The 25,851-nt window shown below is 42.0% G+C and overlaps 1 protein-coding gene across 1 annotated transcript in view; it reads right to left on the reverse strand.

Annotated features, from left to right (window-relative positions):
• The window catches only part of LOC144784223 (vomeronasal type-2 receptor 26-like), a 107,571-nt gene that overhangs the window by 49,419 nt on the left and 32,301 nt on the right, over window positions 1–25,851 (reverse strand). Inside the window, exon 3 of the mRNA XM_078662874.1 lies at window positions 25,457–25,583. Within this exon, the coding sequence (XP_078519000.1) occupies window positions 25,457–25,583 (127 nt within the window). The remainder of the gene's footprint in view (window positions 1–25,456; window positions 25,584–25,851) is intronic.

A 25,851-nucleotide genomic window follows, 5' to 3' on the forward strand; every position in this document is an offset into this window, starting at 1 on the left:
GGCTCAGCCTGCATTGTTAAGGCTGTTTCCCCCGTAGCATAGCATAGGCATCCCTTACGAGGGAAGTGTTAGATGGGGCATAGCTCTCCCGTGGAGGGATTCTGCTCAGGTACGGAACTATGCTGGGGGCCATAGAACATCGGTATGTCGGGACTGAGTCACCATACAGCCTCAGTGTCTAAGAGCTTGAGTCTGCTTAGAGATAGTGCATCACCTGCCCTCCTAAGCTTACCAGAGGAACAAGCAAATAGGCATCCCACAACTGAGCACTCTCGACCATCTCAGGGATCACAGTAACAGGACACACCTTTTCACTCTCTCACTCACACTTTTCCACAAAAGATAAACAAGAGATGCAAAGGAAGTTTAGAATATTTATTTAAACTATTGTGCTCTGAAATGCAGTACTCGTGCCACAATTAGAAAATAAATGCAAAGTAAAAATACTGTTAGCATGGTCAATAACCCATTTACCATGAAAAGCCCTGTTGTGTTATATATAGACTGTCCGGTTTTAGGTTTAAACCTATAATAACTGATAAAACCCCACTGAAAGAGAAATAGCCCTCACCAGTGAAAACAGATAAACACTGAAAAAACACCTGCACAACCACAAACTAAATGCCTTTCAAAGAATGGAAAAAGGGAGTGAAAGAGTCTTTTTTTTCTTCCTGGAGGAGCCAATACAATGTCACTTTGTTATACAAGCTAGCAATAAGAAAGTCTGGGCTAACATTATTCTGCTTGAGTTTTGTGTGGGATGCCACTAAAATATTGTTTCTTCTTCCTTTTGTTTTTTGTCAGTTCTGTGGTCTTTGGTCTAAAGATGCAGAGTTTAGAAGCATGTTTTAGGTCTTGTTTAATTATTTTATAATCTGTAGATAATCAGGAAATATGAAAATCATATTTGATTGTTTCCTGATAAGTAAAATGGCTGGTTTCATAAGAATCTTTCCTAATATGTGTCATCACTTTTACCCACAGAGAATGGGTAAAACCCCTTAATATATCAGCCCCCAGTTTCTAGTGAGTCAGTACTGATAGTAGGTGAATTGCCAACACCTCAGGCTTTAAAAATTCAATGCAAGGTATGGTGACAAGTATATGTGAAAAGAGCACTGCAAAAAAAGGTTATTTCCAAGTTTAACAAAGAATGGAGTTATTTTGTATTTGCAGTGATTCAGCTATGTATAGGAAAAAGTTGTGTGAAGACCTGTCAAAATTGATACCTGAGCTGAAGTGCTTCCCTGTAAGAGATCCTTTCCACTTGTTAGATGGTATGCTGAAAGCATCTTTACAATCTTGAGAGTTAACAAGGAATGCTATTGGCTTTTTAGGCCATTCTGGTGCACTGTTTTCTTATGCACAGGAACTAAAGCGCAAAAATGTATCATTTTGTGCGTTGGGTGGCATCAAAGAAAGAGTCATCCCAACTGTGTCCCTTAGCTGATGGTTCTCAGCCCAAGGGGCTATGAATGCTATATTATTTATGTGGCAACTGTTTACATATTGTTTGCTGAGCAATGATACCAAAGGCAAGAAATATGAGGATCTTTGGTCACATATTGAAGTGATGTGAAAAAAGTACCCTCTGCTGCATTCTTAGATTTTTTACGGGAAAACATACCCGCTGTAGTGGGCATAATAAAAAAAAACTAGAGTTTGAAAACACCCTTGTCTGCCAAGTGTTCAGCATTATTGGTGTAAGTGTGAAAAATCTCCTTGAGAGTAGGCTGGGCGACACCTTTAGTGACTTTGGCACTGCAAAGCAATGATGAAGAGCAATTCAGGAAATTTTATTTTAAAATGTATGAGAAATGGCTTGCAATGATGCATATAAATGTCCCTTGACCACCAATGGCATTTCAAGTCAATGAAACCTCACTGTGGTACTCTGTTCTAGATCCTGTCCGTAAAGGGGAATTTCCTCGCTAGTTTCAAAAGCGCTGCTTCATTTTTGACCGCTTCAATAACTCTGAGGGCATAAGTGCCCAGATCAGCGCAAATGCTGCAGAACCTGTCCTGAGAATTGCAATCTTCAAATGAACCAGTATTGGCATGGAAAGCTATGTCAGTGGCCGGAGTTAACAAATTGTGTACTGGCTGGTTTGGCGTTGCCCATTTCAAGTGACAATGTGGAGAGGGCCTTTACACAGATATAAGTTTATATTGGAAGGAAAGAGCGAGCATGCATGAACAAAGACTCACTGAAGAAGTATTGTATGGGCTACTACAATAAGTTACATTTGCAAAAATCTATTTGGACCTCATATACACTATACGTACACTGTCTATATACCATGCATTATCAGAGCAGAAAGCAAGCAATAATAAAAGCGAAATGTTCCATAAACACCGGAAAAACACTTTTTCTGTAGTTTTTAATAGCGTGGAAATGTGTAACCACTGATAACCACTGTTTTTTAAGGTATTGAAATCACTTTAAAACCCTGAAAAAAACCCACCAGAATTAATTAAAAATAGAAACTGAATACAGGAAAGCCTAGTTATATTACAGAGTAACCTAAACCCCTACCCTTCAACAGAAGATAAATGATTATAAATCAAAGATCTCTGGGATTAGTGGCAGACCCCGTACCTCAGCATACACACATGAACGTTCTGGTTTACTGTCAGAATATCGATGAAAACAATAGTGATGAAAAAATATAGAGTAGCAAAATATCGACTGCCTATACTTAAAAAAGGTAAGTGCAAAAACATTGAAAAAATATATAATTTACAATAATTTAGTTGTGTTATATATCGATTTTTAAATATGTATTTAATTTAAAATATAAAAAAATCATATATTAAATATTAACATTAATGTATAAAAATTACATATCTATAAATATATATTTTAACAAATAAATAAGTTTACTTTTAAAATACATATATTAATATTTTAAATAATAATACAATTAAAGAAAATGTAAATAATATAATATTATCAAAAATATATGTATACATATTTAAATATACCATAAACGTAAAATATTAAATAAGAAAACCAATTTAAGGAAAAAAACAAGACTTTTGTTTTACAATTTAATTATAAACAATTTACAAACAAAAGTTTTTAACATTTTAAATATTATCATCATGATAAACCAAACTCATAATTATATAAATCATAACAAAATAAAATACATTATTAAAAATAAAATAAAATAAACTCAAATTTTCCACCTGAACAAAACAAAAATATACAAATATTTTGTACCACACAAAAATAGGATGTTCTACACTAACTAAATAAATATAAAATGCATTAAAATATAACATTTGAAAATACTACATTTTACCAGTCAGTACAACAGTAGGGAAAGTGTTGCATTGCAAGGGGGAACATGTACTATACAAACTCCAGTGAGTGCAATAGTAGGGACAGTGTTGGATTACGGAGGGCTAACATTTTCTATTCCCACTCCAGTCATTGCAATGGTAGCGACAGTGTTGGATTGCGGAGTGGTAAAATATATTATCTCCACTCCAGTCAATCTAACAGTGGGAAAAGTGTGAGATTATGGAGAGGTAAAATGTTCTACTCCCACTCCTGTCCTTGCACCATTGAAAACAAGTAAAATATCTTGAAAAAAATGAAAATGATAAAAAAGTAAATAAATTAAAAAACATGTTAATACAAACCCAGCCCAATATTGTTTTATAAAGTTGCACAATAATTATCAATTATTTATTATTAATTAGCAGTTCATTATTACATACAAAAAATTACTTCCCACTCTGTATGCCTAAAATACCACATCCTACACCTAAAACAATTAATTGCACAATTACCTTAATTCATTATCAGTTAATTAATGTTTCTTAATTAATCACTAATTATTAACAAATTAAAAAACAATTACTTCCTACCCTTTACCTCAATAGTCCCACAACCAGCCCCTAAAAAACAAAATAATACACAATTAACATAATTATTTATCAATTAATGGAATAATATTAATTTACAACTAATTATTAATGTATTCAAAATAAATTACTTTGCTCCCTTAACCCCTATAAATGTCACACCTGCAAAAACATTTACATAAAAAACTAACAAACCAACCAACAAACTTAAATATCAATTAATATATAATATTAATAAAAACATTACTTTTATTATAATTAAATTACTTCCCACCCTCTACCCTTATTCCCCTATAAAGCCACAACATGCTACAGAACTAAAATAAAATTTCATAGCTACTAAAAATGTAACTAATATAGTAAGAAACATAAACAACAGATAAACAAAACTTTATGTCATATAAATTTAAAATATACTATAAAACATAACTAATTAAAAAACAATAATTTATGGATACAATATTAATGACTTCTACATTTTAATAATGTATATTACTTACCTTTAAATCCATATTCTTGACAATTTTATTCTTGCACTTGATATTTCCATTCCATGATATTTTTCACTCAATATTATGGGGAGTCGAAATTTGCTCCTCAATATTCTGTCTGATCAGTTCTACATCTCAACTGATGCAATGCTCTTGCCTTAGAACTCTTGCTTCATGTATGTTTTTGAACTCCTGTGCTCATCTAAATGACTAGACATGCTTACTCACAAACAACAACAGCATTCTCATGTTATATCTAGATATTAGTGTCTGGCCTGATACAATAACTAGGGACATTGTTGTTTGCCCTTGTAAGTGGTGTTCAAACTGAATCCCAAGAAAAGAAGAGAAAATAAAAACGTCTGCAGGTTCTTTGTGAAAATAAATGTGGAACAAAAGCAAGCGTGTTAATATAGTAACATGTGCAAAAGAAATTAGGCCCATTACGTGCACAGTTAGACAGACCTAAGGAAAACTACAAAGGGCCAAGCAGAAACCACACAAAACTCCCTGACCCCCATATATACTACTGGGAGACCCAAATTCAGACAATCAATGACTGGGTTTATGTATCTCAAAAGGAGCTATTGGTGATGGCAGACAGGAGAGCAATAGAGCCAAAAAGGTATGCTGGTGTCTGTACGACAACAAGGGACTACCTCTGGTGCCTGTGCTTACAGATGTAGTGGTAGAGACATAGAAAAGAAGCCACTAGTGTCCTGTGCGTGGATAATTTCATACCAGGCGCTTCAAGACCAATATGAACTCTCCAATTTGGCAATACCTCAGACACCAACAACTAAAGGCCTCCTTGTGGTGTCGGAAAGGTACCGAATAGCATTCAGATTTTCCTAACTGTAGTCGGAACCCATGTTTCCGACAGACTTGGAAAAATTTCCGACTTACCAATTACGATAGAAGGTACCCGTTTAGTCTAGCTCTTTCCGACTTGGTTCCGACCGGCATTCAGACTAACCGAGTCGGTTGGAGCCGAATTGGACAGGTCTATGGACTGCGTTTCTGACCAATGTATTACGATATCTGATTCGGGCAGCCTTTCCAACTCGGTTTGTCTGACACAGAACTGCTGTCGGAAGCTGACTATGGAGGCCTGTAGCTGGCCCCCCTTCACCCAAAGGCCTCCGATTGGGGCCCATGGGGGTACCCATGAGACCCCGCTTCACAACCATGCACAGTGTGGCGGGCACCATGGTCTGCCCGCCACAGAGTGCAAGGTTTTCTGCAACCACCCCTTTCTTCAATGGGAGCCTGTGTTGTTGGTCAGAACACAGGCTCCCATTGAAGACAATGGGAGTTCGACTGAACGGTATTTTGAACCATCGTAATCGATCAGTCGGATTCCCCGAAACTGAGTCAGTCAGCAATAATTCCGATAAGGCATTGGCCTGATTGCTTTCTTACTGACATTGTAATGAGGCCCTAAGTTACTTCCCTGATGCAGGCCCCAGCTACCAGCTGTGCAGTGAATCAACTATATTCCACCCTTCTTCAAAATACCAACCACTTCCCCCACCGGATAGTCACAGGGAGAGTGTAAGATGGTCCTGGATAATGTGGTAAATAAATAAATAATACCCTATTTTTGACTAGACTTATAGCATAACAGATAGCTCAATAAATAAGAGTCAAGATTCGAGGTAGTAGGAGTTTCTGCAGGTTTATTACAGCATAAGGACAGGATCAGGACAACCTGCATAGGAACAGAATGACAGGGCCCAGCAGGACAACTGGGGCCCAGCAGGGGAAAAGAGGCCCAGCAGCTGCTGGGGCTAGGTCTGGGATGAGCGCGCTAACATTTAATAACATAACATTGATTTATATACATAGCGCAAACACATAGCATTACATTGCAGTAGGCGTAACAGTGGGTGGAGCAGAAGGCGTGACGTGTAACAGTCGCGAGAGATAACAGTAATAAGAGGTGTAACTGGGGGTTTACTTAGACATGTGATGTAGAACGTAACAGAATATGTCATGAATGGGCGGACACATAGGAGGGGGCTACCTAAGGAGCCGGGACCTCTAACCTAATGGTGCGCGAAAACTGGCAATGACGTGTTACTAGGAGAAGCTGGGGGCTACGAACTCTGTGCTAGGAGCAGAGACTAAAGTCTGGAGGGTCGGAGCGACATGTACCTAAACCCTATCTGGTATCTAATGTTTAGGGAACATGTTGATATAAACTAGAAGTCATGAGGGGAAAAGCTAACCTGATTCTAAGACTGGACCATGCATTATTCTACATGTGGTGCGTGAAGAATATTAAATGACCATTAAATACAGTATTTCTCTAACATGGAGACGAGAAGGCTAGACAATGACGGAAATTATTGATGCAGTTCAGTAGCTTAGGAATGCAGAGGAGGAGGACTGAACTGATAGCAGGAACTATAACATACTTTTGGCAGACTCAGAGGCAGAGCCGGGGTGCACCGGGCACTGCGAGGCAGGAAGTAAGTGAAGGGTCGAGGATACAGGTGGGGGCTGTATCGCTCCTCAGCGAGGCTTTCAGGAGACAGGAGCTGAAAACTGTGGTCCGGGCCCTTTGAGGCCTGGAAACGGGGACTTTATAATTGAATAACGTGCACACTGGGAAACGTGGCAACATTACTTACATAGGCCTGATATTCGTAGTATTCACGAGGACTGGAAACTAACATACTAGAGGTGGACACAACTGTAATTGCGTCTTCAATCAGAATGGGGAATAACATATGCATATTGATCATGCACACATAACACATGATGGATGAGGCGTAGGGACACAGAACATGGCAAAATTTACTTTTCCACATTCCCTCCTTGTCACTACGTTTCCATCAGGAAACATCAATATTCATGATACCGTCTATCATTTCATACAGTACCATTTGCTCGTCTCGAATTGTCTTGGAACGGGATTTAGAACGGGGCTTGGGACTAGGAATACAAGAGGTAGCACACATGCTGCAAATCGCAGGGCCACATTGTATACAGAGGCAGCAGCTGAATATAATCGCTACTGCAATACCTAGGAAGGACAGGACTTTCCATCCCCATGCGGAAATTATATTCCAGAACCAACCGGACCATGTCCAGGTGCCTGGATCTTGGTGTAACAGATGGGCAATTTTATGGAGTCTGGTTATAGCTGAATAAACAGACGGCGCGTTATTTGGAATGAAAATGCAACAGCTGGATCCGAGAATTCTACAGGCCCCGCCCCTATCGGCCAGTATGACGTCAAGGACGAGACGATTCTGTAAAACGACAATTCTCATAAAGGATTGCTCTTCAGTTAAGTTACCTAGAGCAGAGGCAGTCTCATCTACTACTGCTTCAAGGGTTCTTGTTAACCTACGGATTAGCTTACTATTTACAACTGTACCTAAATAAGGGAAAACACCTTTATCTATATCAATGAATTGCTCGGCGGCGGTTTCAGTATAATCGACAATCGGGAGATTTCTCTTGTGTCTAGTGTGTACTAAGAAAGAATTCCTATGATAATCAGGTGGGGCTAGAAAAACAGGTGGCAGTAGGAAAGCAATGTAACAGGTTCCCTCCCAATCGAGGGGCAGACGGACATATGCAGTTTGACCACAAACAAAATAAGAATGACGTGAAGCTATAAAAATAGATTTCCCACTGTCACTATACTGGATAACAGTAGTACATTCACTATGACCTATATGTACAGAACCATAACTACGGACACATAATTCGCCTTTGACTGGTAGTACTGAAATAGCGGGTGAGTCTGGAGTAGTATCAGACTGAACATTCAGAACCATGAAATTCGACGAATAATTTCCTAAATTATATACTTCATTTTCTAGATCTAAACCTGTTCTATGGGGGAAACCTTGCTTGTCTGGGAAACATGTACTATTAAGAAAAGACATATCTGTTGAGGATGACGTTAGCGTGGACCATGCTCCACACGAACCATTGTGTGAGAATGGATAAGGAAAAAGTGGCAGAACTCCCTTCGGTGTCTGGAAAGGGGGGAGTCGACCACACACCCAACAATTAGTGGCATTGCTGGTCTGGTGTGAATAATGTAACATACGGATAAATGTGTTATTACGCATAGCGAGGCGGTATGAATATTCGTGAGGAGGCAGATCACTAAACGTGTGCTCTACTGTAGTATGAGCAGACATGTTTACATGAGGAACTGGAAAACACAGATAGAAAGCATAACTGGTGCAGGAAATCATTATGCTAAGAAATAATATGAAACTTAGAAAAACGATGCATTGAAGTGAACTTCGACTGACTCTCTCACTATGGGGGTCTATTTTATACATGTCAGAAACAGTCTAACCGTTTCACCTAGGGGAGGACTTATACAATCAAACTGGCTGACTTATTAGACCTGAGCTTTAACTTATACTCCTGTTGCGGAGTTTTCTCTAACAAGGGAGGGGTTGTAATAAAGTCTGGTGCGGGACAGTCCTTTAAAACAATGTTCTGGCAATCCTTCGAATCCTGGGAAATGTTCTTGGCAATGTCTGGTTCCGATCCTTTGAAAAGTTTTACATGAGAAAGGTGGACCCACCCCTTCCTGCCTTCCAACTTGACGGCAGTTCGGGTGGTCAAGAGGACCTGACGTGGCTCCTTCCAACGTGGTTCCAGCGGACTTGATCTGTCAAAATTTCTGATCATCACTAGGGACCCTGGAACGATCTCGTGCGGTGCCACCTCGGTATTGTCTGGAAATGCGGCGGCAACCTGTGAACGACATGAGTTGAGGGCAGACATCAAGGAAGCTAGGTAATCTGTGAGCATATTACATGAAACATCGGTAATACTTCGGGGTCTAGGAGTACCCCACATGTTAGGGGGGCGGCCGAAAACGACCTCATACGGGGACAGACCTGATCTGGAATGTGCGACCATACGCATATAAAACAGAGCGACTGGCAAAGCTACTAACCAGTCTACACCCTTGTCTTTACAGACTTTTGCTATACGGATTTTCAGAGTCTGATTATGTCTTTCGACTAGTCCAGCTGCTTCTGGATGGCGTACACAATGGAACTTCCACTGGTACCCTAACAACAGGGAAACGTGTCTCATGAGTTCGGATGAGAATGGCTGGCCGTTATCAGAATATACGACTCTAGGGAGTCCATATCTAGGGAAGAATTCACGAACCAACTGCTTGGCAGTGGTCGTGGCTGTGTAATCTGGGACTGGATATGCTTCTGTCCACCTGGACAAAGCGCATACAACTACAAGGACATACTTGAAACCTCGACATCGCTCCATTTGAATATAATCCATCTGGAGGACCTCAAAAGGGTGGTCAGGGGGCTGGAAACCACCTTGTTCCACCGGGACACTTTTACCTGGATTAAACTGACAACATATCATACAGGTACGGACTTTCTGCTTGGCTGCAGCTCGTAAATGCTTGTTAAACCAAATGTTCTGGATACTGTCTAACATAGCTTTTTCTCCTAAATGTGCTGGGCTATGTGCGGTGTTGATAATGACTTGAACCATAGAATCGGGGAGAAACCATGTGGCTCTACCCTTCGTTAACCATCCTTGATCTGTCTGGACCCCTCCTTGTACAGACCATTTCTTGATTTCATCGGGAGTAGCATGTGACTGAATATCTATGACATCTTGTGTAGGGTCCTTAACTGTCATGCATGTGGTCAGATCTGGAATATGTGTTTGATTAACTGGAATGTCTGGAGTCTGTGCTGTAAGCTTGGCTGTGCGGTCTGCTAGATCATTACCTTGGGAAATAATGTCAGTGACTTTCGTATGTGCTTTGCATTTCATGATAGCAATAGATGTCGGTAAATGTATGGCATCTAACAGGGCTTGAATAAGGAGACCATGCTGAATCTTGGTTCCATGAGAAGTCATAAAACCTCTCTCCTGCCAGAGCACTCCGAAGTCGTGTACAACTCCGAATGCGTAACGTGAATCTGTGTAAACATTAACCTTCAGGTTCTTGGCGTGTATACAGGCTTGTGTCAGAGCAACTAGCTCTGCTGCTTGAGCGGACAGAGTATCAATACGGTGTGTTTCAATAACTTCAGTGTCAGTAGTCACTGCATACGCGGCGACTAGTTCTCCTGTACTAGTTCTCATACATGAACCGTCCACATAAAGTGTCAGGTCAGGATCTAGTAACGGAATATCTGTCAGGTCTTGTCTTGGCTTTGTCGTAATGTTAACTACTTCCACACAATCATGTGGGTCTGGATTTGAATTAACTGATGGTAACAGTGTAGCAGGATTCAGGACGTTGCAGCGTCTAATTTCTATGTGTGGCTGGAACAGTGTCAATTCATAACCTGTTAAACGTGCAATTGTCAAGTGTTGAGTTTGTGTTCGGTTTAAAAGAACTTCTACTGAATGTGGAACTTGTACTGTCAGGGAATGTCCTAAAACTATGGAATCACTTTGTCTGATAGCTAGTGCTGTGGCTGCAACTGACTTGAGGCACGCAGGCAACGCCTGGGCGACTGGATCTAATGTGCTCGAAAAATAAGCACAGGGCTTGTATTGACTTGCTTGATCTTGTGTGAGAACAGATAATGCTGTACCTTCGCGTTCTGTAACGAAAAGTATAAAAGGCTTACTGTAGTTCGGTGTAGCTAGAACTGGAGCTTGGCATAGGGCTTTCTTTAACTCGTTGAAACTAAGTGTATGTTCAGATGTCCAAGGGAGGACAGTCGATACGGCTGCCTCCTGTGTCGTTAACTGTATCAGTGGCTTGGCTAGAAATGCATACTGGGGAATCCATTGTCTACAATAAGAAGTAAGGCCGATAAAGGCACGTACCTCCTTCTGGGTTCTGGGCTGGGGAAGACTCGCTATTAGCTGGATACGGTCGGGTGTCAACTGCCTACCCCTCTTGGACAGCAAGTGTCCTAAGTATACCACTTGCTGGACACAGAATTGAAGCTTCGAAGGTGACACCTTGTGCCCCATCTCGGCTAGAAAATACAGAACTGTAAGTGATGCACGCTCGCAGTCACGTTCAGAACGGGCTGTGATCAGTAGATCATCGACATACTGGAGCAGGGCAGTGTCAGTTGGCATGTGAATGTTGTCTAGTTGTCTCTTGAGTGCTTGACTGTAAATGCTAGGGCTTTCTGTGAAACCTTGAGGAGCGCGTGTAAACATATAGCTCCTTCCATTTAAACAAAATCCGAAAAGAAACTGACTGTCTGGATGAATTGGAACACTAAAAAATGCATTCTTGAGGTCAATAACAGTGAAAAACATGGCTTCGGAATCAATGGCTGTTAACAGGGAAGAAATATCTGGGACAACTGGGTACTGAGGAATAATACATTTGTTAAGCTCTCGTAAATCAATCACTAATCGATATACTGGGGGTGCATTTGGATCAGTACGTTTCATGACTGGAATGATCGGAGAATTACATACATTGGAGTCAGTTTCTACAACTACTCCTTGAGCCATGAGCTCGTCAATAATTTTGGATAAGGCTGCTACAGCCTCAGGCGGCAATCTGTACTGCCTGATTCGTGGTAACACTACACCTGGTTTGAGAGTCACACGATAGGGTGTGATTTGCATGTAACCTACATCAGTTGGACCTTGCGCCCATAAATGCTGCGGAACATTAGACAATCTTGAATCAAAATCTCGCAATACATAGTGACCCTTAAAGTCACGTAGGAACAGACGTATTCCCTCTGGGGAACAGCAAATAACTGCACCTAACTCTTTCAGTGTCTTAATACCTAACAGATTTTCTGGACATGACTTAGTAAGTAACAGATCAGTAGTACGGGACAATGGACCTACTTCTAGAGTAACTGGCTTTGAAATCTCATTAACGATGGGTTTTCCTGAAAATCCAAGGGAAACATTTCTTGAGCCTGAGAGCGGAGCCCCTGGAACTTCGGCGTGACTAATTGTGGTCCTACTTGCCCCTGTATCGATCAAAAACTTTCTGTCTTTCCCTAATACTTGACTATGAACATAGGGACCTTCTTGGTCTACAGGTATCTCGATGAGAGGCAAGCCTACCTCCCTCTCTAGGCTGTTTCATGAATATGACTGGTACTCTGGATACTCGGACTGTGCATACTGGTACATCTGTGAAGTAACGTGCTGTGTTGCAGCAATAGGCTGCGGTACGGTAACTGTCTGTGGTGCATTCTGTGACTGAGGAGTCTGTGAAACTTGTTCTTGTCTCGGCGGACGTGGTCTTTCTTTAGTCTTACCAGTAGCTATGTTGTGTTTCAGAACTGCACACTCGTTTATAAAATGACCTGGCTGTTTACAATAATTGCAGTTCCCTTTAACGGGAGCTGCAGGATGACTGGCTTGAATCGGACCCCTCTTCTGACTGTCTTGAGGAATAGATTGTGCAACTAGCACTTTCATTTTCGTGTCTTTCATACGTTTTCTTTCGTGTTCTTGCTCTTCTCTGATTCTATTCTGGTGATACTGAAGCATCTGGAGCATCTGGGACGGAGTATTTGCTTGCCAGGTGCTTTCGACTTTCAAAACTCGGTTTTTAATTTGTGGACTTGAATTCTCGACTAATTTGGTAACGAAAAGATGAGGGTATGACTCACTACTTGTCTTGAGACCACTATTAATACTGAAACATTTCTCGAATCTAGAATAAAAATCACTAATGTCTTCATCTTGTTTCTGTTTACAGGCTGAGATTGCATCCCAGTCTTCTTTCCTAGTTGTCAATAATCTGGGTAAAACTTGAATCAATAATTCTGGTAACTCTTTACATTTATCTCCAAGACCGGTACCTGGTACTCGTGCCTTGTCTTCAGCTTCTAGAGCTGCCCAATCGATCTTTTTCTCTCCCACCTCCCATTCTTTTTCTTTTAACTTTTCATACACCCCTGCGGGTAGCAGAACCTTTAACATTTTAATGATATCTGGGTAAGTGTATTCTCCCATACGGAGCATGTCTTTTAATTCTCTATGGAACCCTGCTGGATCTTTGTCATGACAGGGAATTAATTTCTTCATTTCAAGGAGTTCCATCTTTGAAATTGGAGTGTATACAAACACTCGTTGCATTACGCCACCCGCCCCTTGGACTGGGTGGACTTCTCGTAACGGATTCTGTCTGTCTATGTAGAATGGTTTACTTTCTGGGGGTGAGACATGAACAAAATGCGGGTTCAGGAACGTTCTATACTTGTGGCGCTGTTCTAGAATAACAATAATTAAATCGGTACCTAGACCTCTCCATCTGTACTGGAGTAACTCGTTCAGGATATCGTGTAACGGGCCTGGATCAGAGTGTTGACCCTCATACAGAGTAATGAGGTGCTGGATCATATACATACCCACCAGTCGTTGCTCGGCTGGGGGCAGTTTCAGAAACATTTGTGCCACTATTTCGTCTGGAAAAGTGGTAGAATCAGTAATCCATCGGACTGCTGATCGGGCTAGTTCTTGTTCATGCATGGTGCTTAACTCACTATAACCGACTCGTGATTTCAGAATGTGATCGGTAGCTTGAAATACTTGTTCTAGAGAACCTTGTTCTGGTGTTGGATGATGAAAAACAGACTTGGGTTCTAGGCGTAAATGGCGATCTGGAAATCTGGATTTTCCTACATACGCTATTCTGGCGGGATTCTCGTCTTCCTCTTCAGGATCAGAGATACTTTCTTTCTCGCTTACTTGTGCTGCTTTACGCTGTTCGTGTAACCTTATTATTTCTTTACGAATTTTCTTGTACATACTTTCCATGGCACTAATGGTCTTGTGCTTACCCTCGGCTATATTATCACTCCACCTTGTTAGGATTCTCATTTCGGCGGGATCTTTAGACGGGTAATCTTGTTCTCTTATTAGACAATTGATCAGGAACTTTAATATCATGAGCTGAATCTCGGCTTTCCTTTGGGACATAATCTCGCCAATACTTTCTGGATCATCCCCTGTACGGATGAAACGATATATTCTGTCTAGATCTTCTTTCATATTTGGTAAGGTAACTAGATACTCGGTCACCCTTCTTATGCGTACGGAATATAAAACCATATTATACTCGCCTGGGACTGCGTCATAGACACATTCGGCAAGGGCTTGTCTGATTTCTGTAACAGACTTATTACTTTTAGGAGTACGCTGTGATGCTTGAGCATGTAATTCGAGTGCTGATAAACGCTTGTGTGGCGGCGGGGTTTGAGGAGGACCCCCTCCTGCGGCCCCTAGACTAGAATCGTCGACTGACATTCTTCGTGCTTGCAGGGTCGGTAATTGTAACGTGGGCTGAACTTGTATAGCAGGCTGACCCGGGGGTACCGTAACAGGTACTCCGGTGTCTGGAGGAACTGGAAGTGCCTGATTTACAGGGACAGGTGGAGCGCGAACTGGATTTGCATATTCTGGAACTGTGTCGTCCAAATAGGACGAAATAAAAATATCAGCTGCGGTCGGTTTGTGACGTAGCTTGGTCGGAACCAATGGTGGCGGGAAATTACTGGGTGCCTCTGGGGTCGCTTTTAGCAAGCCTTCGGCAAGGAGAGGATACATACCCTTAATAAGGGCATGCCTCTGTCTATCTGACTGTTCGGCTTTGACTTGTTCACCTATCTCGATTAATTCTCTTTCTTGGGCTCGTTCTTGGGATTCTCTACTTAACTCTGACTTTCTGACTTCCTTTTCCGTTCTTTTATGAGCTTCCTTACGCCATAACTCGATGGCATCTTTCTGTGACTGTCTGGCTTTCTTTTTCCATAATGCTTCTTCTACTCGCATGATACATTCGGCATCCCATGTACCCGATACGGGCCATCTATACTTTTCTTCTAACTGTTTGGTATATTCTACCCATAAATCTAGATACAATATGGCGCTTATGCCATGTTTCTGATACATAAAGTGACCTGGACTGTCCCTAGGCGGAACAGGAACTGCTGCTTCCAGCAGACCCTTTCTAGTTTTTAACTGACGTAACTTGGAAAAGAGCGGCATTCTAAACTTGAATCGGAACACAATACAATACACGAAAAACAATAACAATTGGGAAAACAATTCAGGCATACCACGACATTGGAAATACATTAAACAATATTATAAATAACAGTTCGAACAGAATACTACCTGAAAATACTGAAAACAGAAACAGAACAGAATTCTCGAGAACGGAACAGACTAGAATTACTGGATGCACTGCTATAACAGTACGGAACATACCGGTCCCATAAAGGAACACATCAAGACCCGTATCCACCTAGGTGAATACTTCGTTTGTGGGCTTGGGTACCACCAACCCACGGACCAGGAGTCAATTTAGACTGACCCTGTCTAGACACTACCCCAGCAATGGTACTCCCCGGGCAGCACGGAACGGAAGGCCTCGGACGGGACTGGACTACGACGACGAACTTCGGACTTCGGACTTCAGTTACGGGTGGACCTCCGGATACCTCGGACCTTGGACTCTCGGCTTGGGCTCTGGTCGGGACTCGCCGCGTTCCTCCACCGTCTCGTTCGGATGCTGGACCGCCTCCTCCGTCTCCTCCGTGGGCCTGAGGGATACTTGAAGCAGAAATATCTGCACTGGCCAGTATGGTTCCGTCACGACTGCAGAGGGTCAGGGGGTCGGCGTGGCTTCACCGACGCGTGGGGAAAGGGCAAGTCCCTATTCGGGCGCCATTATGTGGTAAATAAATAAATAATACCCTATTTTTGACTAGACTTATAGCATAACAGATAGCTCAATAAATAAGAGTCAAGATTCGAGGTAGTAGGAGTTTCTGCAGGTTTATTACAGCATAAGGACAGGATCAGGACAACCTGCATAGGAACAGAATGACAGGGCCCAGCAGGACAACTGGGGCCCAGCAGGGGAAAAGAGGCCCAGCAGCTGCTGGGGCTAGGTCTGGGATGAGCGCGCTAACATTTAATAACATAACATTGATTTATATACATAGCGCAAACACATAGCATTACATTGCAGTAGGCGTAACAGTGGGTGGAGCAGAAGGCGTGACGTGTAACAGTCGCGAGAGATAACAGTAATAAGAGGTGTAACTGGGGGTTTACTTAGACATGTGATGTAGAACGTAACAGAATATGTCATGAATGGGCGGACACATAGGAGGGGGCTACCTAAGGAGCCGGGACCTCTAACCTAATGGTGCGCGAAAACTGGCAATGACGTGTTACTAGGAGAAGCTGGGGGCTACGAACTCTGTGCTAGGAGCAGAGACTAAAGTCTGGAGGGTCGGAGCGACATGTACCTAAACCCTATCTGGTATCTAATGTTTAGGGAACATGTTGATATAAACTAGAAGTCATGAGGGGAAAAGCTAACCTGATTCTAAGACTGGACCATGCATTATTCTACATGTAGTGCGTGAAGAATATTAAATGACCATTAAATACAGTATTTCTCTAACATGGAGACGAGAAGGCTAGACAATGACGGAAATTATTGATGCAGTTCAGTAGCTTAGGAATGCAGAGGAGGAGGACTGAACTGATAGCAGGAACTATAACATACTTTTGGCAGACTCAGAGGCAGAGCCGGGGTGCACCGGGCACTGCGAGGCAGGAAGTAAGTGAAGGGTCGAGGATACAGGTGGGGGCTGTATCGCTCCTCAGCGAGGCTTTCAGGAGACAGGAGCTGAAAACTGTGGTCCGGGCCCTTTGAGGCCTGGAAACGGGGACTTTATAATTGAATAACGTGCACACTGGGAAACGTGGCAACATTACTTACATAGGCCTGATATTCGTAGTATTCACGAGGACTGGAAACTAACATACTAGAGGTGGACACAACTGTAATTGCGTCTTCAATCAGAATGGGGAATAACATATGCATATTGATCATGCACACATAACACATGATGGATGAGGCGTAGGGACACAGAACATGGCAAAATTTACTTTTCCACAATAAAATGGAAGATGACAACTGAGGAGGCAACCTGCAGATACCCACGAAAAGTAGTCATTAGGGATCGTTTCAGCTGATACATCTTAGGCTGTCCCACCAGGCTTATTATATCCATTTCAGACTGTTCTGAATGGTGAAGATTTGATCATACAGCTGTACGAGAGACTGTGGACAGAGAGGAACCACATCTTCTGGGACTGTCCATTCCTCTGGAAATACTGGGGGTGTATTTGAAGTTGACTCTCAGAGTTTTAGGGGCCCATTAGGATGGCGGACGGATTGACCCCGCCATCCGCACCTAAATTCCCCCCACCATATTAGGATGAAGGGGGGACCGTGGCGGACAGAAAGACCATCCACCGCTTTTCCGCCCCGGTTGCCTTGCGGGCCGGGCGGAAAAGGTTTAATGTGGTGGCGATGACATCAGTTTTTTCAAACTGATGCGCAAATTAAGGTTGCGTTATTTCTTTGATCACATAGTCGATAAACCTATCACAACCGAACAAGATCAACTTAAAGGGTTACGAGCAAGAAGCACTTATATGGCTCCCACAAGCCACAAGACCTTAGACCTTTTTGAAACTCTGGTCAGGCAAGATCTCAGTAGGCTAAGATTCTATAAAAAGCCCAGGAGAAACCTCACGAACAAGGATTTGGACATTCTAAAAAAACTGGCGCACAACAAGGATATCGTTTGCACTAAAGCAGATAAAGGCGGAGGCCTAGTTATAATGGATGCCAACATGTATCAACAGAAACTAGAAGAACATTTAGCTGACTCCAATACCTACGCAGAACTAAACCTGAATCCTACTCATGAATATGCCAAAAAATTGACAGAACTGGTCGTCTGAGCAAGGGAGAATGGTACCATCAATGATAAAACAAAACATTTTTTGCTCAAGGAGAATCCCAGTAGCCCGATTTTTTATATGATACCGAAGGTGCACAAGAACTTATGGGATCCTCCACTGCGTCCCATCGTATCAACGAGGAATAGCATTCATGAAACCACCGGTGAATTTATCGACAAATATATGCAACCTACAGTACAAAACATGGTCACATTTATCGAAGATTCCACAGATTTTTTAACGAGATTAAGCCTCTTGGAAATAGGTGTGAATGAGGAATTACTACTATGCACAGCAGACGTCAAGTCTTTGTATACCTCAATACCTCACGGAGCTGGAATAGAAGCGATGGAGCAAGCAATCTTAACCACTGATTACAACGAACAAATGCAAGTCTTTTTGATGGAGTTGATAATTTTTACGCTTTATCACAGCTATTTCAAGGTCAACAACAAGTGGTACCAACAATTGGTTGGAACCTCAATGGGCAATTGCGCTGCCCCGGTATATGCTAACCTATACATGAAGGCATATGAGGAACATTTCATCTTGAACAACCCCACTTGGACTAGCAACCTGAAAATGCTAGTCCGTTATATTGATGATGTCTTCATCATTTGGAAGAACACTGAAGAATCACTCCAACGGGCACTAACTGAACTGAACTCGAAAAATGAGAGAGTAGAACTTACCTGGGAAATGTCTAAATCCTCCATTACTTTCTTGGATGTTCCAGTGAAGTTGCACCAAGGTAAGATAGAAACGGAGATGTACAGGAAACCTACTGACAGAAACAACACTGTTCACTTTCAAAGTTTTCACCAGGATTCGCTGAAAACTCACTTACCGACATCTCAGATGATGAGAGCAAAAAGAATTACCTCTGAAACCGACAAAGTGAAAAGCACATTAGAAACTATGGGCGAAAGATTTCGTAAGAGAGGATACCCAGCGACCCTGATTAACAAATCCATTGACAAGGTTCAAAGTATCCCTAGAGCAGAACTTTTGAAGACTCGCGTCAAAGCAAAGCAAGAAAGGATGACCATAGTGTCTAAATACTCAACAATGAGCCACAAATACAAGAGCATCATACGAACTCATTGGAATATCCTACGAGCCGAAAGTGACTTTGACAAAAGTTTCGAACAACAGCCCATTTTTGCCTTCACCAGGGGAAAAAATCTTGGAGAATTGCTAAAACAAAAAAACGAAAGTAGAAACATACCGAGGCACTAGACCTTGCCTACAATGTGGACACTGCAACAACATCATTAGAGGCAGCGCAATAACACATCCAATGAAAGGACACAACATCAAGCTTCGTGTGAATGCGACCTGTGACACGGCGAATGCCATCTACATGCTGAAATGTCCTTGCGGGAAGGTTTACGTAGGAAAAACCACCCGCAAGATAAAAACAAGACTAAATGAACACAAGTCGAACATCAGGACAGGTAACATCAAGTCAGCCGTAGCAGCCCATTTCAAGGAAGAGAAACACAACGTGTCTCAACTACAGTTCACAGTTTTAGAAGTGATTGAGAAAATAGAAGGACGGGACAATAACAGATTCCTTCTCCAACGAGAAAATAGTTGGATGTATATGTTGAACTCACATAAGCCTTTTGGGCTCAATGACCGCGTTGAATTTACATGTTACCTCTAAACATTGCTAACAATTGTATATATGTGCGTTTTGCCTTTCCTACAGGGTTGGGTGGACGAGTCATCGGCTATAACAATACACAGTAGGGCCTGTGTAATCACAAAGTCACACATTGCATTTTCACATTTTTTATTTTTTTATTTTTAAGAAGCACTTCTTTTAGATACGACATAGTTTATTTTGTTCCCATGAGAGTTCTTTTTTGCACACGGCTGTCAACATGACACTTTATTGACAACATTTCGTTACACATACTTTCCCCGCGCATGTTCGAAGACTATTAGAGAGGACTACGTCGCTCCCATTGGCTGCGGTCCCGATCACGTGATCGGGGGCGCGACCAATGAGAGCGAGGTACACTGAAGGTTTGTGTAAGGAGTTTGTTAAAGGTCAGGAAAGAGGACCGGCATCGCGCTAATGCCGGCACCTTTATTGCGGAAGAGAGAACAGCACAGATAAGACGTGTTTTTTCACGTGTACAAAGTGAGTAACTCATACATATGAACGGGTTGATTCAGCAGCAGGTGTGAAACCTCTAGTTTTAAGCGGTTTCCTATAATGATTTCGTTCTTGTTTTCATCAGATAGCGTTTTGATTTTATAACGAGTAGTACAAAGAGAAGAATAAGTGAGTACCTTATTGGCGTTTTTCTTGGTACTATTTAGCACACAGCATGTTTACACTTGGGTGTTATCACAGTTGATCACAACGTTTGCATTTTGTTTGATTTGTATTATGAACATGCATGAATGTTTTTGTGTTGTTATGTTATGAATTTATTATTGATACACAGTACTGTTACGCCTTGTTTTCAGCTCATATGGTCCCAGATGAAGGTCATAGCGACCGAAATGCATTGGACTGACCTAATGAATAGAAATGTACATGCAGGATGTTTAAACAAAGAGTAAAAGAAAGAACCATAAGAAGAAAAAATAAAGAATATGAACAGTTAAGCTTTTGTGTGTAACTTTTGAGGAACGCTGGGCAGTCCCCAGCAGGATTGTATAGCAGTGCATCAAGGGATGCTTTCACCTTTTCAGAGGAAGGCACAACTTTGGATTATATAGGGCACCTAAGGCAAGAGGTGCCGCTTTGATTGCACGCTCAGCTAACAAGAGGCGCTATTGAACAGAGAATTGAGCTTTATTTTCAAAAATAGCAGTGCGCTCAGAGCCCCTAGCCGTCACAGTTCGGCGATGTCTATTAGACACCGCCAGCCATATTAGCATTGCCCAAAACAGATGCCGCCACGAAAGGCATGCGGGCTTCACTTTGGGGGCCCCCTGCGGGCCCCCAGAGTAAAGGACAGGTGGGGGGGTGCAGACTGCGGGTACCTGTGGTACCCCCCTGCATTTTCATTAACAAAGCGGCAGGCACCGCACAGTGCCTGCCGCTTTGGTAATGCAAATGCATATATGCATTTTTAGCATTGTGGCGGGCGGTGCTGAACATGCAGGATGTGCCCGCCAGAGTGGCGGGCACATCCTAATCCCCCCATGGGACCCCCTGCCCTTATAGCAGGTGGTCCCAAACACCGATAGGATGGCAGGCGGACTAAGTCCGCCCGCCATCCTAATGACCCCCCAAGACTGTACGATCCAACACACCCCCCCAGATGGTAGCCCTGGGCATATAGAGCAACAAGTCCCTAGACAGATAAGCCCTGCTCTTTTGCAGTAAAGCTCTTATGGTAGCCAAGCAGGATATCATTAGAATGTGGGGGGTAGTAGATTTAGGGTGAGCGGAACTCACAGAGTTTTTATGTAATGATGCAGAGTTTGTGAGAAGTCAGAATTTGGCACGCTGTGCTGCTTATGCGGATTTTTAGCACTGGAAGCTTATTCAACATTATAAATTCATTGTGAGTGGCACCATACGGTGCGCCAGAGGGTGCTGCTTCTTTCTGCAGCTCCAGTAGATTTTCCACTTGAATGGCACTTTTCTCAATGTGAACCTTTTACCACCGTCCATGTTGACAAAATTGTACTACGGGATGCAAATTCCTGCATGCTCTTGCCAACTTAAAGTTGAGAAGCCGCAGTTGAGAAAAAACTCCACCACACTGCAGTTAACAGAGTTTTGTCTGAACTCCACATTCCAAGTTGAATGCACAGTGAGCAAAACTCTGCAAATTCTCCAGCGTAGCAGAATTTATCACCCACCGTAGTAGTGAGGTCCTAAAGCAGGGAAGTCGGGAGACCAACGTGGATTGGTGTATGGGCCATGAAAAAATAATTGTGTACAAACTATAGGGATGTCCTAAGAAATTCAAGAAAGTGTGGGGAGTCTGGAGATAAGTCATGGATGACATTCTCTGATGAGGAACTTGCTCAGGTGCGCAGGGCGAGTCTGAGCTGCCTCTAAATTGTGTTGATAATGCTGTGTACTGTTACTCTCTGGAGTGTCTGTTTCTCTTTAACATTGGACTCTTTATGACTAACTTAGCGCTATTAGGGAGTGATACTGCATCAAGTGATGTAATAAAGCCTCAAGTTCATGCTGCATTTGTTGTGGTAGGCTGTCTGCTTTCCACCGAGATGAAGAAAAAAAGATACTTTCAAAAGTACAAAATGCATAAACAACAGTAGCAAACGATCACCAGTCAAGCCTTGTAGTGAGTTCAGCTCCACACAAAACCACTCACAGTTTCTGCAAAACACTCCCATAGAAAATAATGGAGGCAGAAACACAATAAATCAACCTGTAGAGAAAGAAAAGGTTAAAATAATTAAATAGTGTTTACTTTTAAATTATGTGCATATGTGTGTATGTGTTTTTGTGTGTGTGCCTTAAAAAGTATACAGAATTAATAATTACATATTTAATTAGTTTAACAATTAACCATGTTTTTATATATTCAAAATTTTTAAAAATCCATTAATTAAACACAATTTTTGATTAAGTTTAATAAATAGTAACTGAAAATAAAATTGCTAGGTTGTTTCTTTTCTTTAATGCTATTTGAAAAAAAGTATGTATTACGATTACATTTGGAAATGGTGAATAACCAAATGTAGGAAATTCATTAATTAGAAAATCCACACATTTAAATTTACTCTTACACTTTGTAGTAAATGTATTCATTTTGACTTGTCACTATTTCGGGGTGTACATTTATTATGTAGGGCCTTATTTTGATGTCGGGAGGAATTCCTTCCGCCCGACACTGACTCGGTCCTGGGACTGCAAAACACACAAGATGATGGACGGAATGTTGCACAATGGCAAAACATTCACCCCCAGTCACAGATCTGGGTTTAATCCATCGAGACTTTGCTCGCCGGGTTGTAATTCAAAGTCTCTGGCTTGATTCCCGTCGATGGGTGGGCCACCATCATGGTGATTTTTACCAAAAATTCTCTAATCTTCCCCAAATTTCTGGACATTTTTCAGAATGAACTTACGGGGTACTGACGTGTAGAAACACCAATCCAAGGTTCCAGAAGCTCTGAGTTGCTCCATGGGATGTTGTTACTATGTGTCTTGCAATGAACTTGGCCTAATCCTCAAAGGTCCAGCTGAAGGTTGTCAGCTGGTTTCTTCTTGGTGGAGATGATGCATGTGGAGCTCTTTTAACATGTTGGTTTCAGGGAGTCCACTCCTTCTCTTTTTAAGGCAGGGCAAAACCTTAAATCTGTAGATCCAAAAGAGTGCATGGCTAAGTTTCCTTAACACTTCCCTTCAAGCTCCTCTGCTAATTCAATTACTGGGGCTCCTGTCTGGCTTGGGGTGCAGGAAGTGAGTGTGAGCTTGTGCCCTGTCCTAACTCTCATCCCCACTTTAAAGACCAGTTTAGCTACTCCGCACCTTCCCTGCCTTTTGCTCTGCAGCTTGCAGATCTCCTCCTACCGGATGCCCTTTGTCACAGCTCAGGTTGCTTCACACCTCATCAGAGCAATGTGGACCAGCCTGTCAAAGGCTGGCCAATCAGGAGAGACTGCTGGAAGGCTGGCCAAACAGGAGAGACGGCTGAAAAATTGTTCTATAGCTTAATGTGCTGTGAAAGTTATATTGAATCTAACCCTGGCAAGTTGTTGGATTTATTCTAATAATCATTTTAATATTTGAAGTACATTATTAGCTGGCTTCTATCAATGGTTATCATTTATTAAAGTATTCCTATGTTAGCCTTTGGAGCCCATGTGCTAAAATGGGAAAATATGCAGTTTTTCTTACAGCTGGGCATAGAAAACATCTCTTATATAATGTTCCTATTTATAGTTGCAAGGCACCCTACCCCTGGGGCACCTGGGGGTGACACATGCAACTGGCCCTGGCTCTGATTATCATGGCCCAGGGCACAATCAGAGTGAGTTACCACTAGTGTCAATCAAACAATGGGGCTGATCGGGCTAAAAAGGATGACTTTCTCACAGGTAGGCATTACACTTTACAGTGCTGGCCATGGAGAAACGAAGAGGCACTAAGATATGATGCTGTTGATCTCTCCTCCAGTGTTTGCATACAATGGTGCAAGGGAGTTCAGGTGATTTCAAGCTTAGGTTTTATACTGGACATATGACCTTCCAGCACAAAATTCTATATTTGACAAAGTGCAACCCTTTACCACTTTGTATGTGAGTTGTACTGTGCAGAACGTATGTAAAGTTTGAAAGGTTTGGAGAAAATAAATCCTTCTTTAAACTTTATGTCTGTCTCATGGATGCATAATTTGTTTATGTCAATCCCTTAATACCAACGTTAGTAAATGGAAATCAAAATCTATGGGTGAGTGCAGGGGAAGGTCAATGTGCCACCCATGGTAAGCCCCAAAACAACACTTTGCACCAGGTTTGCATCACTTTTCTGAAGCAAACCAGGCACAAAGTCTTTGTAAACCTGGCCATAAATGTAACACATGATCGAGGATTCAAGCTAATAAAATTGCATTGCTCCCCAAAGGATGCCTTTTCAGCAATCATGGAATAACAAAAGATTGAGAAGAAAAACAATAATGATCTAAACCTCTGCCTTTTTATTTGCATGCAAGATGTTGAGGCCAGTTCATAGCTCAATGGGTTATATCTGAAGGATTGTCACTTTTGAACTCCAAGTACAGAAGGATCTATGTGATAAAAGCGATAACCCAGTAAGCTATCGACATAAAATACTAATCTGTGATCTGCATGTCACATGTTGTGCATTGCAGCAGGAACATTAACCCTCTATGCTACTATATCATGAGTCAAAACTGTGATAGACAAATCTAAGATCCTCCCTCACCTCAAGTGCATTTACCACCTCAGTTGTCATTCTGTTGTAAATACCCCCTGAAAATGCTGCCCACACAAAGATCTCTGCAGGATCCTCTTATCTCAGTTCAGTCTGCCATGCAGAGGGCACTTCCTTGACATTGGCACCTGGTGCCACTGTACCAGTGGCCGCACCTCAAAGCCATCATTGGGGAGGGAGAGGGAATAAAAGAAAGAAAGGTGTGGTTTAGTTGATGACCATGGAATAATTCTAGCTTTGGCGGATCCTTAAATTATATTATCATTCTGTTCAAATAACTTTATTTCCATGTGACTGACATGGTGAACATTTGTAAAGTAAATATTTAAAATGAAGAGGGTTATTTGTCAAGGTAACTAACACTCATGAGGAAATTGAACATCTTCTCATTTGAAAAGGATCATTGGTTGTCACGCAATGCTTTATCACCTACCACTCGTGTTGGTAATCTCTCCTTCTGAGCAGAGGGCGCAGGCATAGCAACAGACAGGTTTCTCTTCTAGGGGGATCTTCCTGTATCCAGGAGGACAACTCTCACTGCACACAGAGGTAGGGATGATCTGGAGAGGAAGATATGGAGATGTGTGAGACATCAACAGGGGAAGAAACAAAGGGTAGAGGAAACATTATCACACATCCTGCCGACTGAGAAAGAATTTGTATAGTTTGTCATGTGAGAGAACAGAATAAAAAGAAATAAGGGGCTGATGTCATAGGTTCAGTGGGAGCGTGTAATTGCATCAGTGTGAGGGATCCAGGGAGGAGGAGATTCAGGGCAGATGTGATAATATTAGTGAGTGGATTCCAGAGAAGACGAGATGCATGTCA

The sequence above is a fragment of the Lissotriton helveticus genome, chromosome 10, assembly GCF_964261635.1.
Source record: "Lissotriton helveticus chromosome 10, aLisHel1.1, whole genome shotgun sequence".
Taxonomy (NCBI): domain Eukaryota; kingdom Metazoa; phylum Chordata; class Amphibia; order Caudata; family Salamandridae; genus Lissotriton; species Lissotriton helveticus.